A 12997-nucleotide genomic window follows, 5' to 3' on the forward strand; every position below is an offset into this window, starting at 1 on the left:
AATGATGAAATACGACAAAGACGATTACATTCTCAAGCTAAAGAAGGTTAGAACCAGAATGCTCAGCTCTGACAGGGCAGCAGACCCTGTCTTTCCAGGCACTTTGCGGACTTCTAGTCATATGTGACCCTAATGCAAACTGTACCTCTTTTTTGAGGCTTGCTCACTCAGCTGCTAGCACACAATGGGCAGTGCACATTTTGTTCTGAAGAACTGGAGAGTCCCTGGGAAAAAATAATCTTCTCCTCGTCTCTTTGTCTCAATATAATTAAGGTCAATACTACAAAGTGGCCGAGGGGGGAAGCACTTTGTAAAGTTCTCAAGAGCTGCAGTAGCATTTATAGTACAAGATTGTCTATGTAAAACTGTTGATTACTGATCTCATTATTTAGATTTCATGACAAAAGCCACTTCTGTTCCCGGATGCATAATAGGTGTCAAGAGTAAAAACCTTGAAAAATACATGGAAAAAGTTACAATAACAAATGGCTTGTTTATGCCATAATTGGTATTAGGCAATTAATGGTGGGATGAAACACCACATTGCTTCTGAAAACAAAAAGCAATACTGTTTAAAGAACGTTTAATGAGCACGTTTTATGTTGTCCTCAGCAAGTTTACTGCCAAGCCACAAAAGACATTTATACACACTTCCCTTTGTCTCTAATGAAAGGGTCATTGCTACTTGTTTCTTACTAAATTCACAAGTTAAAAAAAAAAAAAAAAAAAGCCAAATGTAATGTTTTAAACTTGAAATTCATTCAGCTTCTTGAGGAAGCTGTTGTTTAAATTTAGCAATGTTTTTTAGGCACAGCCCCTCACAGTGCTGTGCAGGCTATGAGAATCACAGGGCAAATCCAACACCTCCATGCAGAAAGATGGGTTCAGGGCCCGCCTGCCACAGAGACCTATTGTACAGCTCTGAGACGCAGATACTCCAAGTTTTTGACATTCCAAAATCTTCACTATTAATGGGGTGAGATCTGAATGACTGGAAAAAATGAAGGCGGAAATAATGTATTTATTTACTGGGAGCAAGTCTTCAACTGTGCAAGTCAGAGGAGTTTCCCAGACAGCGTTGGAGGGAGATGATGCCTAAATCATTTTAAACTGGCTAAATTACCTGATCTGCTGTCTCCCCAAATCTATTTTCTACATCTGTTTCTCCTACACGTGTCAAACATCACCAGTCTCTGCTGTGACATTAAAAGAGATCTCTCATGTTTTTATCAAAGCCAATACTCTGCAGGAGAAGGGTTCTGCATTTCCAGCTACGAAAGGTTTCAGTACTGCAGAATGGGAAGTGGTGCTACAAACATCCCCAAAGGCTTTCCTTTCCCGAGCCCAGCATCCTCATTTCCTCATCTCCTGCGACGTGACAGCAGGAGCACCACACAGCGACCTGGACAGCTTCAGCACCGCACGAGCATCGGTCTGAGACAGAACAACCAGAGTGGAAGTTCAACAAAGGACAAAGGTGTTCAGAGTAGTAGAAAAAATGTGGCAAAATAAGTCAGTGGAATTATTTTCTTCCTACTGAACCATTTTTGTAGGTCTGGAAAACTGACCTCACAGAGCATTTCAAAAATTTCTGTCTGGGAAATAAATGCAGGACTTCAACAGACTTAGCAAACATAATATTCACAGAACTAAATAAATGCATGATGGAGATGTATCAGACAAAAATACAAAATCTCACACGAGCCTCAGATTCCTTCTGATTAAAATCCTGCATCCAGTATGAATATCCTCATGATGAACTTATCGCTAAATATGCTATGATGCATTCTGTATTCATACTGTCTACATCACTTAGTGTCCTCTTTTTAACCACTTACATTCTTGAAGTTAAAAACATGTATTTTTAAAGAACATATCCTGTTATACTAGAGATAGCAAAGTGAATAGCCATGTCTTATTCTCACATAAGTGCAAAAACATCCCTGGCATTCTTTCACTTAAATCCTTGGAGTTTTCTAGGGATTCATTTTTCAAGTTCAATGTAGAATATAATTTTCCAGGCAAGTTTACCAAGGCAAATCATAACTGAGCTCCTGAACAAACCGAAATCAAAATACATTATTTGACTTTTCCCTGTGTGGCTGGTTTGGGCTACACCAGACCATCACTTACCAGTTAAAGAGAAGCCTTGTATCATCTGAGATACCAGAAGATTGTGAGAATCCAAGCTTCTCATGATGAAAATGTACAGTAGAGGAAGTGGTGGACAATCTGCAGCTGGTGAAAAGAGGTATCCTCTAATTACATGCATCTGGCATCCATTATCTCAGCATCTGCTGTGCTGAAATCCAATATGTCTCACAAAACACAATGGTATGCCGAGGAAAGGCACAATATCGCCTGGATTCTCTTTAACAGCTTAAGACCCACCCTTCCTCTTTATCCACTGCACACTGCATTGTTAACACAGCAAAAGGAACCCAGCAGCCTACTGATCAGCTGCCTTTAGTACAGCAGACGGTATTATTTTGGCCCTTTGATCTCTGACAATCAGATTAGGACCATGAACCAGCACCACTGACCTCCATTATCAGTGATTCGAAACAGCTCCTGCATGCAAGAGCCAAGAACTAGTTAGGATCCCTGGTAATGTCCTATCCACTCCTTAGGCATACCACTTAAATCTCTAAAAAACAAACAAACAAACAACAACAAAACTATTTCAGTCTTCAAAGCACGGGCTATTCTACTTTGTTGTCACTGTTTATTTGTATTAGCATGGGCCATATGGACTGGATTCCCACCTCAAATCAGCAACGCAAGTTTTCAGCCCCTCCTGCTTACAAACCTCCTTGAGGAGCCTGTGATGAAGGCACCTGAAAAGGGCAAACTTCAGGTGAAAAGCATCAGAAATCAGCTCCTTTGTGAAACTACAGATGGCCACTGACCAGATGCAGGCAGAGCTGGAGGAGCTCGGTGATCTGTGTGGGTACAGGCGAGGCAAAAGGCAGCAGCTCTGGGTCTGAATGCATCCCAAGGGCTGCAGGACACTTGGATTTCAGCTCATCTGTCAGAACGCACAGCAAGAACACCACAAATGTGTTGCTTCGCTGAAGGTTGGCAGATTAGGAGTGTGCTGGAGGGCTGGCCATGCAGGAGGGAGCTGGTCCGGGCTCCCTGGCACCCACAGCAGGGCTGCCTGCAGGGCTTCCAGACCCAGCCGTGGTTTTATTAGCTGGAGTGAGGGGGGCAGAAAGACAGTTAATGTGCACTCACATACACCAAACTAGAAACACCTGTTGGCATTCAAAAACAGTTTTTTGGCTGCCTTATAGAGACCGGGGGTCTAACAGGTGTCCTTGCAGCCAGTGGGAACCTAAAGGAGGTTGCAGAGGCCCCATGAACACTAAATTATGCAAAGAAAAAACGTCTGCACAACCATGCACAGCACGTGTGTCTGCATGAGCGGGTTTAACCACAAGAAACTGAAGTCCCATAAAATTAAGTACGTCTGGGGGGAAATCAACCCAGCGAGGACTGGAAAATCTCAGCGCAGAACAGCCCCGGCACGTCGGGTGCTCCCCGGGGCACTGCCCCCGTGCCCGGACCCCGGCCCTGTCCTGCCAGCTGGACCCGGCCCCACGGCCCCGAGAACAAAGGAGCTGCACGGGCACAAGCTTGCAGTGTCCCGGGCTCAGCCTCTGAACTCCGGGTCAGGGACTCGCCGATCTATTTTCAGAGACACCATTTCTCATGTGAGTTTTGTAACAGACTTGGCAGTGACGAGCGATCGTAACAACCCCTCCTTCTGGCCGGTGCCACCCTCGACGTGTTTGAGGGGGCTGCCAAAGGAAGATTTTCCTCCTCAGTTATCAGATGACTTAGTCTGGTGAAAGGCTGCATAGAACAGCAAGCTCCAGCTCCAGTTAAAAGGAAAAAAAAAACTTCAGAGGACAACAGGAATGCACAAAGCATCCAAGCACTTGAATTTGGAGCGAGGGTATACGGCAAGTGTCCTCCCCTCCTCACATAACTCTCATTAATTACACCTCTGGAGCTGCAGTCCTCAGAGCATCTTCCTGAAAAAAAAGTATTTGCAATGACTGGAATCTCAAAAGATAGACATTTCTTGAATTATTACTTGAATTACACTGCAACACTGAGACCATACAGAAAAGGAGAGTGAAGATGGAAATGCAGCAAATGAAGCAAAATTAAAACCCATGGTTGCAGTGGAGATAAGGAGCTCCAGAATCTGGTTAAGAGATGTTATCGACTATTGCAGAGCCTTTAAAGGAGGCCTCAGAGAAGGCAACACATAATGAATAAAAAAATGCTTTTTCCAACCTTTCCAAAACCAGAAATTGAAAGCATAACACACTGAAGATTTACGACAGACCATGTTGCATATTTAAGCATAAGATAATTCTAAAAATTCCAGGAGGGTTTACAGCAACGCTTTTCTTTCCTGCTTCTCTCTTTCCCACTTTCTCAGCCTGAATACTGACTTGGTCCTGCACCTTTTTAACATAGTAATAAAGATCTACATGAAAATTTCAAACCGTTGCGGTGCCAATGGAATGATTCCTCCTTCCTTTATTCGCCAAAAATCTCAGCAGAGCGCCACAGCTCATCTAAAGGACTCAAGCCGTGCGTTTTCTTTCACCCAATATAAACGATAACGAAATCCTTCAGTCTCAAGTTCAAAGTAAAGGCCTGACCCAACCCAGGGAAAGCTTGAACAGAACAAAGCAAGCCATATCCTGAACTCACGACAGCCTTTAGGACATCAGTCTCTTCCACCAGCCGTTCCCCTTCAGCCACCACCAGGTTCCTTCACACAAACCTCTCGGTGATGCTTTTGCCACATCACTCGTGGGCAGAGCCACACAGCTTTAAACGTGTCAGCGTACACCCAAAGGGCTTTTCGCTGCACTCTAGTTAACCTCTAGAAATTCCAGCCATATAAACTGTGAACTTATTCTGAGTCCCGTGCATCTGCACAAGGTTTGGCAGCGCTGCGGGAAGTGTCCCGCGGGCACGAGGGCAGCACCAGGAGCCCCCTGTGCAGGCACCAGCCTGGCCCACAGCTGCAGCACACTTTCCTTTTTCTTCAAAACTCACTCCACAGACGTGACTTTTTATTTTAATTTTTATAAATAAACCCCTGCGCAACCTTGGCTCGCTTCCTCTTGCTGACTTTTTCAAAGAGCCCGGCCCTACCTGCGTGCCAGCTGCTAAATACCTCGCCTTTGGCCGATGGACAAGCAGATAGCGCAGGACGAGCGGAGCTTTGCACAAGCTGCCCTTGTTCCGTGGCCTTTCTGAGCCAGCCAGAGAAGTGATCCCAGCCAGGCACCACTACACAGCGGGGCTGCAGACTCGAGAAAGCTCCCCTGGGCTCAGGCTCTTCTCCCCTCCCAGCAGCAAGGCAGACCTGCGAACCAGCAGGGTGCTTGCTAAGAAAAGTATCTCGGCTTCGTGGCTGCTGGAGAAGGGCTCTGCCTCGTTTAGCCTGGCTGTTATTAACAGGGGAATCTGTCCAATAAATTGTCGGCCAAGGAACAATTGCCGCTATTTAACCTCACAAACGGATTTTAAATTGGCCTTGCGAACTGTGAAACTATGAAACACCAAACACAGGCTCCTGCTGTTGTTCCAAACGTGGCTCTGGGAGCTGCTCGGGCTGGGGAAGTCACGCGAGCTGGAGCACGAGTCGGTGAGCACACACCGAGGTGAGGGACTGCAGAGAAGGAGTGCCCAGGCAGTCCCACGTCCCGCAGCTCGGGGGACGAGGGAGGACAGCACCTCGGCCCCAGGTCGGGCTGGCCCCGTGCTCCCTGCCAGGGTAAACAGCGGGTGGCCGCGGCCCCAGGCTGGCCAGCAAAAACATCCGATGATAAGGGCCTGTTCAGGATGGAGAACGTCCTGCTTTTCAAGCAAACATTTCTGTATTTCTTTCCAGAAAAGAAGCGATACCGTTAGGATCTGACACAGGTTTCTGGGAGACGAATGACAAGAGCGTCGTGCACCCAGGGCTGACTCGTGCTGCGTTCATCGAGCAGCCTCCAAAGCCTCCAGACCACATCCAGACTCACCCCAGTCAAATGCTAACCAGCTCTGTTTGGGGGCAGCATTTCTCAAGAAGATAATATGTACCAAGAAGATAATCCCACCTGTGCCTGGCACCGCGGGACTGCCGATGTGAGCTCCAGAGCACCGGGGTGGCCCCATCCCATTCCCAGCCCTGCTGCCAAGCAGCCCTGCAGAAACCCACGGCAGAGCCAGAGCATCCCGAGCATGCCAGCCCCACAACCTGCTGTTGTCCTCCCTGTCTGCCTCAAAAAGCTTTGGAGGACAGTAAAATCTAATCCCCAGCCTTCCAAATCCGACCCAAAGCACTGACTTCAGGCTCCTCCTCCAAGGGGGGCAATGTTTGTAAACCCACAGATGAACTTTCTTCCTCTCCTGAAAAAATCGCTCATTTCCCTTTTAGAGAAAACGTTTGGGGGTCTCAGAAATGTGCTCCTTATTTTCAAAGCTGCAACCAATTATAATTGTGGGAATTGCTGAACATTTCCAAATGCCAAATTTTTTATTTTTTTTACCTCTCAGGTTCTGTACGGGAAGACATCTGATGTTTATTTCATTAATTTGCATGACAGAAGCTAAGACAAAAAAATGCAGGGACAATTTAGGGACTGTTTGCTTCCTGGAAAACCCTGCAATGTCTCTTCTGAGCCTAAGCAGGACGGGACCACGTACATCTCTGAGAAGTAGCTGTGCTCCAACCCTCTGTGGGTGAAAGGAAGAGAGAGAAGCTGTGCTTTACATCGTGGCTTTAAACTGAAGATAGGAGAGTGTCACCGGCTGGATAAATAATTTGGACTCGCACTGCTATTATGTCTGCGGTTTGACTGTTTTAGAAACAAAGCAAAACAAACAGGAAATTATTTTTAAGCAGTCTCCTTTTCATCTCAGCTGAACTCATCGAAGGGAAACCACTGCCGCCAACACCGCCCCGGGCAGCGAGGGCACGGAGCACGAGCACCAAGGGACAGCAGCCCCAGGGGCAAGACCTGCGTGCAGGGGCTCAAGATGACTTTTTTTGGGGGGATTCATCACAGAATTAGGGGCTGGTGCCACCACTGGGCATGGCAGGGGCAGGTAACCATCGCACACAAACCCACACCTGGCACCTCGGGGTCTGCTGCAAACACACAGCCTGAGCTCAGGTAACGACACCGAGCAAGGGCTGGAGGCAGCCCAAAGCCAACAGCATCGAGGAGGTTTTGGCCAACCTACGGTTGGCAGCTGATTGAGAGAATCCTCTTTCTTTATGGGATTTGTCTAAATGATCCTTGCGGGCCTTTTAAGCCCCTCTGAGTTGATGCTGCCCCAAGGTGGGGGCTTTGGGCAGGGACCCCCCAGCCCTCCTCAGCAGAAGTCCAGCTCCTGCGGCACGCAGACCCGTCCCGCTTGGTGGTCGCTTGCCATGCGGATGCTCTGCTGCCAAATCAAAACATCTCTGAATTACCAAACGTAAGAAACTCAATGGACTGCAAGAGAGAATTTGTGTACTGTGCAAACGTTAATTAAATAAATCTTAGCAGCCCCCAGCTAGACCTAGCTGAGGATGTAACCGTGCAGTTGGTCAGAGCGCAGTTATTTCCCCTCCTGCTGTGGCAGCCCACTGCTGGGCTCACTCGGGCTGTTTCTGTTTGACCTGAGGTGGATCGGCTTCCTCCTGGCCCCCAGCACAGCCCCTGCGGAGGGCAGCACGGAGCGATGGGGCTGTGCTTCACAGCCAGGCCTGATAAGCGTTTCCTTCCCAACCATCCAAACTCCCCAAACATTACTAACAGCGGCCAAAGAAAGTAGAGGGAAGATTATCGGAGTTAGGCAGATAAAACAATGGCCAGTAAGGATTAAAAAAAAATACTGGGGTATCCCTCATTCTTTATCTCCTCCACTTCTGACCCAAAATCAAAGGAAGAACTCGAAAAGCCGACTCACCGAACTGGCAGCGAGGGCCCTGGAAGCCAGCGGGGCAGAGGCAGAGCTGCGAGGAGCCCTCGACGCAATTCCCTCCGTTGAAACAAACCCCGGCACTGCAGGCAGCTGCAAGGGGGGAGAGAGAGAATAACTGGAGATCAGGAGCAGAAGTGCACCTATGCTAATAAATGCCCACGCGCTGAGTTCCCAAAGCCCCGCAGCAAACTTGAATAATTACAAAAATCCCGTTGAACAATTCTGAGGGGCATCTGTCCTAAAACCTAGGTGCCATAGGAAGGGAAACAGCTCCCACCTCGGGGCCAGCACTGGCTGGGTTTCAGCTGAGCACGGAATTAATCTAATCCCTGCCTCCTTACCTCGCTGGGGCTTTCTGCAGAGTAAGTGACGCCTTCAAAGCACAACAAAGCTGTCGGATGGGAAGCACAATAAAAACACTGCTTGGTTGAGTGGCTGGAGGCAGGGCGCTCGTCTCCTTCCCCAGTCCCTGCTGCCAGCCGTGCCACTCGCTAAAACAACTGGCTTACAATTTTATTTTATTTTAAGCTACTCTCACAAACCGGTCCTGTGGTGGGCTGGATGAAAGACCACTTGCATCAGAATGGGCATTGCCCCGTATCTTGTGGGCAGGCAGCGATACAGCTAATTAACCTTCTCATCAGGGTTCAGATTATTTCTGCCCCCAAGAGCCAGAGATGAACCATGCAATTAACTCGCTCGCTCCCCGGCGCATGCTTTGTCCTGCCTGCACGGTGATGCGCGCCCACGGCTGCTCTCCAGCAGCCAACGGACCTCACTTCTACTCCTAAAACAACGCAATGCCAGCCAGCGAGTGGGTAAAATCATCAGGAAAATGGCTCACGAGGAATCGTACCCAACCTCGTACCAGCAATGATAACTTGCTTTGAAACTGGAGGCGTCCTTAAGGAAAAAAAAAAAGCACCAGCAGCCGCGTTCCTTTCCTGCAGAGCCGGCCGTCCAGGCGTGGTGTCACCTTTTGAGTGGACCAGAGAATGAAACGGAGCTAAACTGCAAGGAAGCCCGAGCAGCCACATTTCTCTGTTCTCACCCAGTGAAGTGTGAAATGAACACAGAGAGAGAGAATGCTCAATTAGGCTTTTGAAATCCACCTTTTCAAACATCCCAATAAAGCCACAAACAGGAGCAAGTTTTCCCAACGAAACACACTTCTTAAAGCTCATGAAATGCAGCAAACATTTTATATTTCCCACTAGAAAGCGCTCATCTCAGAAGTGCTTTTAGCAAACGATGCCGTGTTTGCCGTGCTTTGTGGCAGTGTGAGGACGCAGCACAACGCCTTCCTTTTCAAGTCCACTTAAAGGTTGGACAAGGCAATTTCCTCTGTTCACAGACCTTCTGTGCTGCTGGCCAGCTTCTCTTTTTTTTTTTTTTCTTTTTTTTTTTTCTCCTACTCCTTTCCTCCTTCCCTTTCCACCACAGGGTGCCCGTGTGCTGTGCTGGCACTGGGGAGCCCTGGCAGGGACGCGGCGCTGCTGCCAGCCCTTTCACGGTCACCTGCTTTGAGGCCCTCGTGTCCCGCAGACCCAGAGCCCGTAATTATTTCAAGTAGCTGGAGTTACAGCAGACAGACCTGGCAACCCTCAGCCTGCTGGCTCAGAAACACAAATTTACTAGAAAGAGCACAGCGCACATGGCCCAGACGGAGCTGGAGGGAGCTGGGTGCAGCCTTTTGTGGCTCGGTGTTGATGGCCCAGCTCCAGCCCTGCACGGTGTCCTTCTGGAGATGCAAAGGGTGAAGAACATCTGCCAGGGTTTCTCTATATAAGAAAAAATTGCAGGACATCTCCCACAGAGTGCAGAGTCCCGCTCCTGGCTGCTTTCATCTCACGTCTGCAGCTCCTCGCACGAAATTCACGTGCGAGGTGAAACCTCTGCAGGGCCCAGCCCTTGGGCAGGACGCTGGGATGTATTTACACAGCTCACACCACAATGCAATCAGCCACAGCCTTCCCTGCATGGAAAGCTAATAACCGCATTACCAAATTTCCCACTATTCTCACTGCCCCATATATCAAATATGGGCGCTGTTTTTCCTACAGAAACACAATTGATTTCCTAATTCCCCCCCTGTGCTAAATCTCAACATTGTCTCGTGCAACGCTTTCCGTCTGGCTTGCACTGATTACGGTTTTGTCAACGTTTCGGTGAATATTACGTCCTATAATTTCGCACCCTTGCTACATAGACACACCCCTACTGTAACGATGTGTGCTCTGTCGCTTCTTTTACTTGCTCAAAGCCCAGAGAGCAGACAGCATTCTCAGGAGATGCCCTGGGGACATCCAACCTCTCTATGGAGCCACCAGATGAGCAGCCCCAAGAGCTTGGGGTTCTTCATTTCCAACACGCCAAAGCAAAAAAGATGAAAAGGTACCTGACGGAGAGACCTCCTGATTAAACTCGTTGGATCTGGCTGGCTTCCTCACATCGTATCCTACATTTACGGCAGAGAAATCAGCAATTACACTGGCTTCTCTCCTTACTTCCCACGCGCTGCTCAGCTTTCTGTACCTGCCTCCTTCCGAGTCCCCTTCCCGCTGACACCTGAGCTCCCCGGGCTCTGTGCCTTGGGTGCATTACAGCTAACACACTTAAGCCTCAGTCTTGGCTTTTTTAAGAACCTGATGAGTTTTCAAATCCCCCCTCCTCCAAAACAAAGATTATTTACTAACACAAAGGCACCATTGAAGTCCACGCACTCACCCACCCAAACTAATGAGACAGTGATGAAATGTTGCTTCAGAAGGCCAGTTATCTCCTGATCTGATGCTTGAGCCACTTTTCAGAGCTGTGCAGCCCCAGGTACCGAGGTGACCCCGTACCAGACAGGCTGCCCGGCTGCTGCAGTTTGCTGCAAGCTGGGAAACCACCTCCAGCCCCTGCCCAGCTGCACCGTGCCTGCTGTCACACACAGTTCCCGGGGTGTTTCCTCCTACACAGCAAGGCAGAGAGGGCTCGTGGCACTTCCCACGTCCAGCTGTGCTCCAAAACCTCCTGAGGCACTGCAGCTTTTTGGTTTTGCTCACTCTCCACATCTGCAAGAAGCACAATCCAAAGTTTTCTTTCCTTCTTTCTTGCCTCAATGCTACTAGAAACAATGCAGTGCTCAAAATGTACAGCCAGGTTCTTCCATTTTCCCTGACTCCTTCACCTAAATCACCAAAAAATGAGACTTCAGGCAGTGGATCCCAGCCTGGCTCCACGGTGCCCATTTGCTGGCGATGCTCAGCCCATCGAGGCTGCCTTGCAAGGCTCACAGCATGACAGGGACAGGACAAATACACTGGAATGGTTCCACCTCACGGCATCCGACCGCTGCAATTGAATTGCCTGCAGCGATCCCCCCTCTGTGCTGCTGGAGCACCACCAGTGATCCCTGGAGGCGTGCAGGAAGGGCCACAAATCCCGCTGACATGGTTTGGCACAACCTCACCGCCCTTTGCTGCAGCAGGGGGCAGGCGGGCCCGTGGCTGCTGCTCACAGCGCCGAAAATCCGCTAATGCGAATAACACCCTGGTCGTGTTTCCCTGCCTCAGCACTTCACCGATTTTCCTGACTCATTTCCTCGGCCAGCCCTTCCTACGCTCCCTGTGGGCCCAGAGGGAGATGTCCCCGTGCTCGCACCAGCAGAAAAAGCCATCACGCCCCCGTCAGCACCGAGCCCCTTGGACGGGAGATCTGCTGGCACAGAAACCAGGTCCCCGGGACGGGCTGCGGATCACGGCAGCAGATCCCAGCCCCAGGAGCTGGGCAGGACCTGGGGCACAACCACAGATTCCTGATCTGGCTTGGCTGGGACCATTTGTCCCAGTCCAGCCCGCAACTCGGGAGGCGATGCAGGGCGATGCTGCGGGAGCTTCCCACCCTGGGCGATCCCTGGAGGAGCCCCCGGCTGTGCAGAGGGGCACAGAGACGAGCTCCCCACGGCACATATTGCATCTGAGGTGTGTGAGTGCCCCTGCTTTATTCCTGGGAACTTGGGCTCGCCTGTCGCACCAGCAGTATGAAATGGGTATGGAGAGTCCCCGCATTTCGTCCCCACGTGTGCTGGAGCTCCCCTGGCTCCCGTTCACAGGAGCCTGCTCTGAGCAGCTTTGCTCCCTTGTCACCTCTTCCTTCCTGCTGGGATCCCTCGTTTCCCCTGCAGGAAAACGTCCAGGCAGCCACGGTTTGGAGTTCACCTGAGGTTGTTAATGCTCACTGATGGCTCACTGGGCACTGCAACGCTTCCTGCGGCACAACGAGGTTGGGTTCTTCAGCAGGAAGAACGAAGATTGGCTTGCTAGACACTTTTTTTTTTTTTAGCTTTTCTTCAAGCATCAAAGTGCGAGGAAGCTGCAGGCAGCCTGCCTGCAGAACAAAGGGCGGCCAGCACAGGAGCCATTTTCCTATATTGTAGGTCAACTGCAATCAAAACCGCTTCTACAATGGGGCTGGAAACTGCTGGCTTTCATCCCCCTGATGGCAAGGCAGGTTGGATCCCAAGAGCTTTGTTGGTTTCCCTGCCTATTACTTGAAACCAGAGCTTCTCATCCATGGTGTGGGCTGGAGAGCACCTCCAGAGCCTGACCCTGACATGGGGAACGCATGAGATTCTGCCTTGACCCGGCACACAAGCCTCTCAAAATGCTGAGCGAGAGCAACCAGGGGGCAGAGGAGCCCTCGCCACGGCGTCACACAGGCAGCAATTACGGGGCTGGGTAATGAAAAGTCCACTCAGGACTTGGATCATCGCTTTCCAGAGCTTCTGCCAACAGCACCACTTAAATCACCACTTTGGGCTTTAAATGTTTAACAGCGTTTGGCAGCCGGATAAATGAACGCGCCTCTGACAACCCTTCCAGGCTGCAAGGGGGAAATTCTGCAGAAACGGAAAGCAAACACGGGGCTGGCTGGGGAGCCAGAGGAAAATCTGACACACAACTCAAATAAATAAAAAGTTAAAAAACACAGACAAACAACAACACAAAGTTCCTTTTAA

At 49.7% G+C, this 12997-nt stretch overlaps 1 protein-coding gene across 2 annotated transcripts in view; it reads right to left on the reverse strand.

Moving 5' to 3' along the window:
- Positions 1-12997, reverse strand: part of MEGF6 (multiple EGF like domains 6) — a 72615-nt gene that overhangs the window by 55184 nt on the left and 4434 nt on the right. The window contains exons 1-2 of one of the 2 annotated variants that reach the window (XM_072027011.1): positions 2544-2592; positions 2134-2238 (exon numbers count right to left, since the gene is read on the reverse strand). In XM_072027011.1, coding sequence (XP_071883112.1) covers positions 2134-2238; positions 2544-2577 — 139 coding nt within the window. In that variant the 5' untranslated portion in view covers positions 2578-2592. Of the gene's footprint in view, positions 1-2133; positions 2239-2543; positions 2593-7977; positions 8083-12997 lie in introns of those variants that run through there. The other variant, XM_038166496.2, reaches the window with a different exon arrangement.

The sequence above is a fragment of the Anas platyrhynchos genome, chromosome 22 (genome assembly GCF_047663525.1).
Source record: "Anas platyrhynchos isolate ZD024472 breed Pekin duck chromosome 22, IASCAAS_PekinDuck_T2T, whole genome shotgun sequence".
In the NCBI taxonomy this organism is placed as follows: Eukaryota; Metazoa; Chordata; class Aves; order Anseriformes; family Anatidae; genus Anas; species Anas platyrhynchos.